This window comes from Apis dorsata, unplaced genomic scaffold (genome assembly GCF_000469605.1).
Source record: "Apis dorsata unplaced genomic scaffold, Apis dorsata 1.3 scaffold_289, whole genome shotgun sequence".
In the NCBI taxonomy this organism is placed as follows: domain Eukaryota; kingdom Metazoa; phylum Arthropoda; class Insecta; order Hymenoptera; family Apidae; genus Apis; species Apis dorsata.
Genome location: NW_006263564.1, coordinates 58,536 through 61,484, shown reverse-complemented (window position 1 = coordinate 61,484; position 2,949 = coordinate 58,536). Strand labels below are relative to the sequence as shown.

Genomic DNA, 2,949 nt, shown 5'->3' with positions numbered 1-2,949 from the left:
TTGGGGGATATCGGCCCCGGTCGGAAACGTTGGCGGTTTCTTATGCGGCGGGAGAGAGAGAGAGAGAGAGAGAGAAATCGTAATCGAGATGTCGAGAGCTCGCTTTTTATCGATGAATTTTTTTTTCTTTTTTTCGCAAAGGTGTCTTGTCGATCCCAATTTCGCCATTTCGGTTTTTTAAATTTTTTTACGAGTAATAAAATCTTGAAAATCATCTTAATAATTTTGACTTGATAATTTTTAACTCCTCGATACGGTTGATGTGATCTGCAAGAGGGCAGCACGTGATCTCGCGTAATTTCGAGGACATCTTTGCGAGAAAAAGAAAAATAAAATGTTTTTAAATTCTGTTTGTAACTAAATAAAAATCGAAGCGTCAGGAAGCTTCCATCTGTAATTGGAGCATTTTTAATGTATATTTTGTGTTCCATATTCACCGTCATCTTCTCGACGCCATTTTGATGACGCCATCAACTGCCATCTGGGGCCCGGAAATCGAAATACAGGGTGTAAGTAGCATTCAAATTTTCTATATTCGAAATTATATCCTCGATCATGCGAATATACAGGGTGGAGAAACTAGATACGTGAACAATGATTTTTTAACGAAGAAATCTCTCTTTATTCGACTTTCGTGCAAATTATGATTTAATCCCTACGATCGATCTGCTCGAAATTGATATTTCCTTGATCGAAACTTGATATGAAAAGAGACGATATGAAAATTGGTCTTCCAATTATTGAGAGAAAGAATTTATCCTCTTCCTTGTATGGACGGATAAGTATAACAAAAAAAGAAAAAAAAAAAGAATAGAATAATTGGAAAGGAAATGAGAAAATTAGCGATGCAATTTCTATGAAAGTATTAGCTGTGTGAAGAAGACTCGCCTTATACGGACAGATTAATACTACTAATCGCGAGTGATTGCGTGCTCCACCCTGTATTCACTGCCTATCGAGCGGGAGAACACCGAGCAAATAAAATCTCGGCGAAAAAAAAAAGAGCATTTACCAGCACGAATCGATGATTTTCGTTGGGAAACAGTCAAATATGCCCGCGGTTACGATCGCGTGAACACAAACAGTTATTGAATTCTACGTAACGAGCTGGCTAGATTTCTGTGTAGCCATCTTTATTCCAAAGAAATATTCCATTCGTTCAACGTCCTTTGGCCATACTCTCAGGATAAAACCAATCTTTCAATCTCTTGGCTCATAATAAATAATGAAGCTTAAAAAATATTTCAAAATTTTACTCTCAGGATAAAACCAATCTTCCAATCTCTTGGCTCATGATAAATCTAAATAGTAAAGCTAAAAAATATTTTAAAATTTTAAGAGTGGTTCTATACTCACTTTCAATTTTATTTAACAGACTTGTTAGATTAAAATTTAGATTATTAGAATTACTCTTAAAGTATTTTCTACATTTAGTGAAAAGAGTGTTCACGTTTTATCTAACAAACTTATTAAAAATTTAGATTATTAGAAGTACTCTTAAAATAGAGTGTTCACATTTTCATTTTATCTAAATTGCTAGATTAAAAATTTATGTTATTAGAACCATTCTTAAAGTAGTAACATCTAGTGAATGTAGAAAATAGACTCACTTTCAATTTTATCTAACAAACTTGTTAGATTAAAAATTTATTAAAGATTATTAAAACTATTCTTAAAGTAGTAACATCTAGTGAATATAGAAAATAGAGTATTTACATTTTCATTTTATCTAACAGATTTGTTAGATTAAAAATTTAGATTATTAGAACTACTCTTAAAGTAGAGTGTTCATTTTCATTTTATCTAAATTACTAGATTAAAAATTTATGTTATTAGAACCACTTTTAAAATAGTAACATCTAGTGAATGTAAAAAATAGAGTTACTCACTTTCAATTTTATCTAACAGACTTGTTAGACTAAAAATTTAGATTATTAAAACCATTCTTAAAAGTAATCTAGTAAATATAAAAAATGTTGTTAGATTAAAAATTCAAGTTCACTAAATGTTTACTTTAAGATTAGTTCTAATAACATAAATTTTTAATCTAACAAGTCTGTTAGATAAAAGTGAGTAACACTCTATTTTCTACAATCATTAAATGTTTTTTAAGAATGGTTCCAATAACATAAATTTTTAATCTAACAAGTCTGTTAGATAAAATGAAAATGTGAACACTCTATTTTAAAAGTACTTTTAATAATAAATAGAAACGTGAATAACACTCTATTTTCTGTATTCACTAGATGTTACTATACTCTGTCAATAGTAGCTCGGGTTCGTGGGTACGCTACCACCCAAAGGACTCGCGAAAGCAAGTCTGAGAGCGGCACTAATCCGACGCCAGCTCCCAGAACCTGTCGGTCCCCCCTGCGAGAATTTTTGAACGATCAAATGAAAATCACAGTTTTCACAATATTAACGAAATAATTGAAATTTTCAAAAAACCATAACGCACAAGATACAATAATAATAACAACAATCAGAGTTGGCTATTAACCCACTTGAAAAAGTAAAAATTTCGAATAGAATTGCCTCAAGCAATTATTATAAAATTCTCGAATAGTCTATATCTTATATAATCTCAATTACAATTATTATTACGTTTCGAATAATAAATTATCAATTTATTACTCAACTTCATCAAATTAATTAAATTTCTCACGAAAACGAAAAATCCAATCCAAATTTTGAAATGGAACCATTTTCCTCCTCGCCATCCATCTCACCCTGACCCTATCCCGTGCCTCGATAAATCAACGGCTCTGATTTGATCCCAAGATCGCGATCAATCGCGACAATAACATCATACGCGGCGCAAAACACGTTGGATCGTTATCGTGCGTTTGTTTCCCGCTGCGAGGCCCGGGCGGCCCGTGCACAGCTGTTCTTGTCAGCGTCCCGATGCGTCACGATAAATCGAGCGGAGCTCCTTTTTTCGTGAAAGGG

At 32.8% G+C, this 2,949-nt stretch overlaps 1 protein-coding gene across 1 annotated transcript in view; it reads left to right on the top strand.

Annotated features, from left to right (window-relative positions):
- Positions 1–2,949, top strand: part of LOC102676145 (ankyrin repeat domain-containing protein SOWAHB-like) — a gene marked incomplete at its 5' end in the record, with an annotated part of 139,656 nt that overhangs the window by 79,844 nt on the left and 56,863 nt on the right. The window contains one exon of the mRNA XM_006616948.2: positions 507–509. Coding sequence (XP_006617011.2) covers positions 507–509 — 3 coding nt within the window. The remainder of the gene's footprint in view (positions 1–506; positions 510–2,949) is intronic.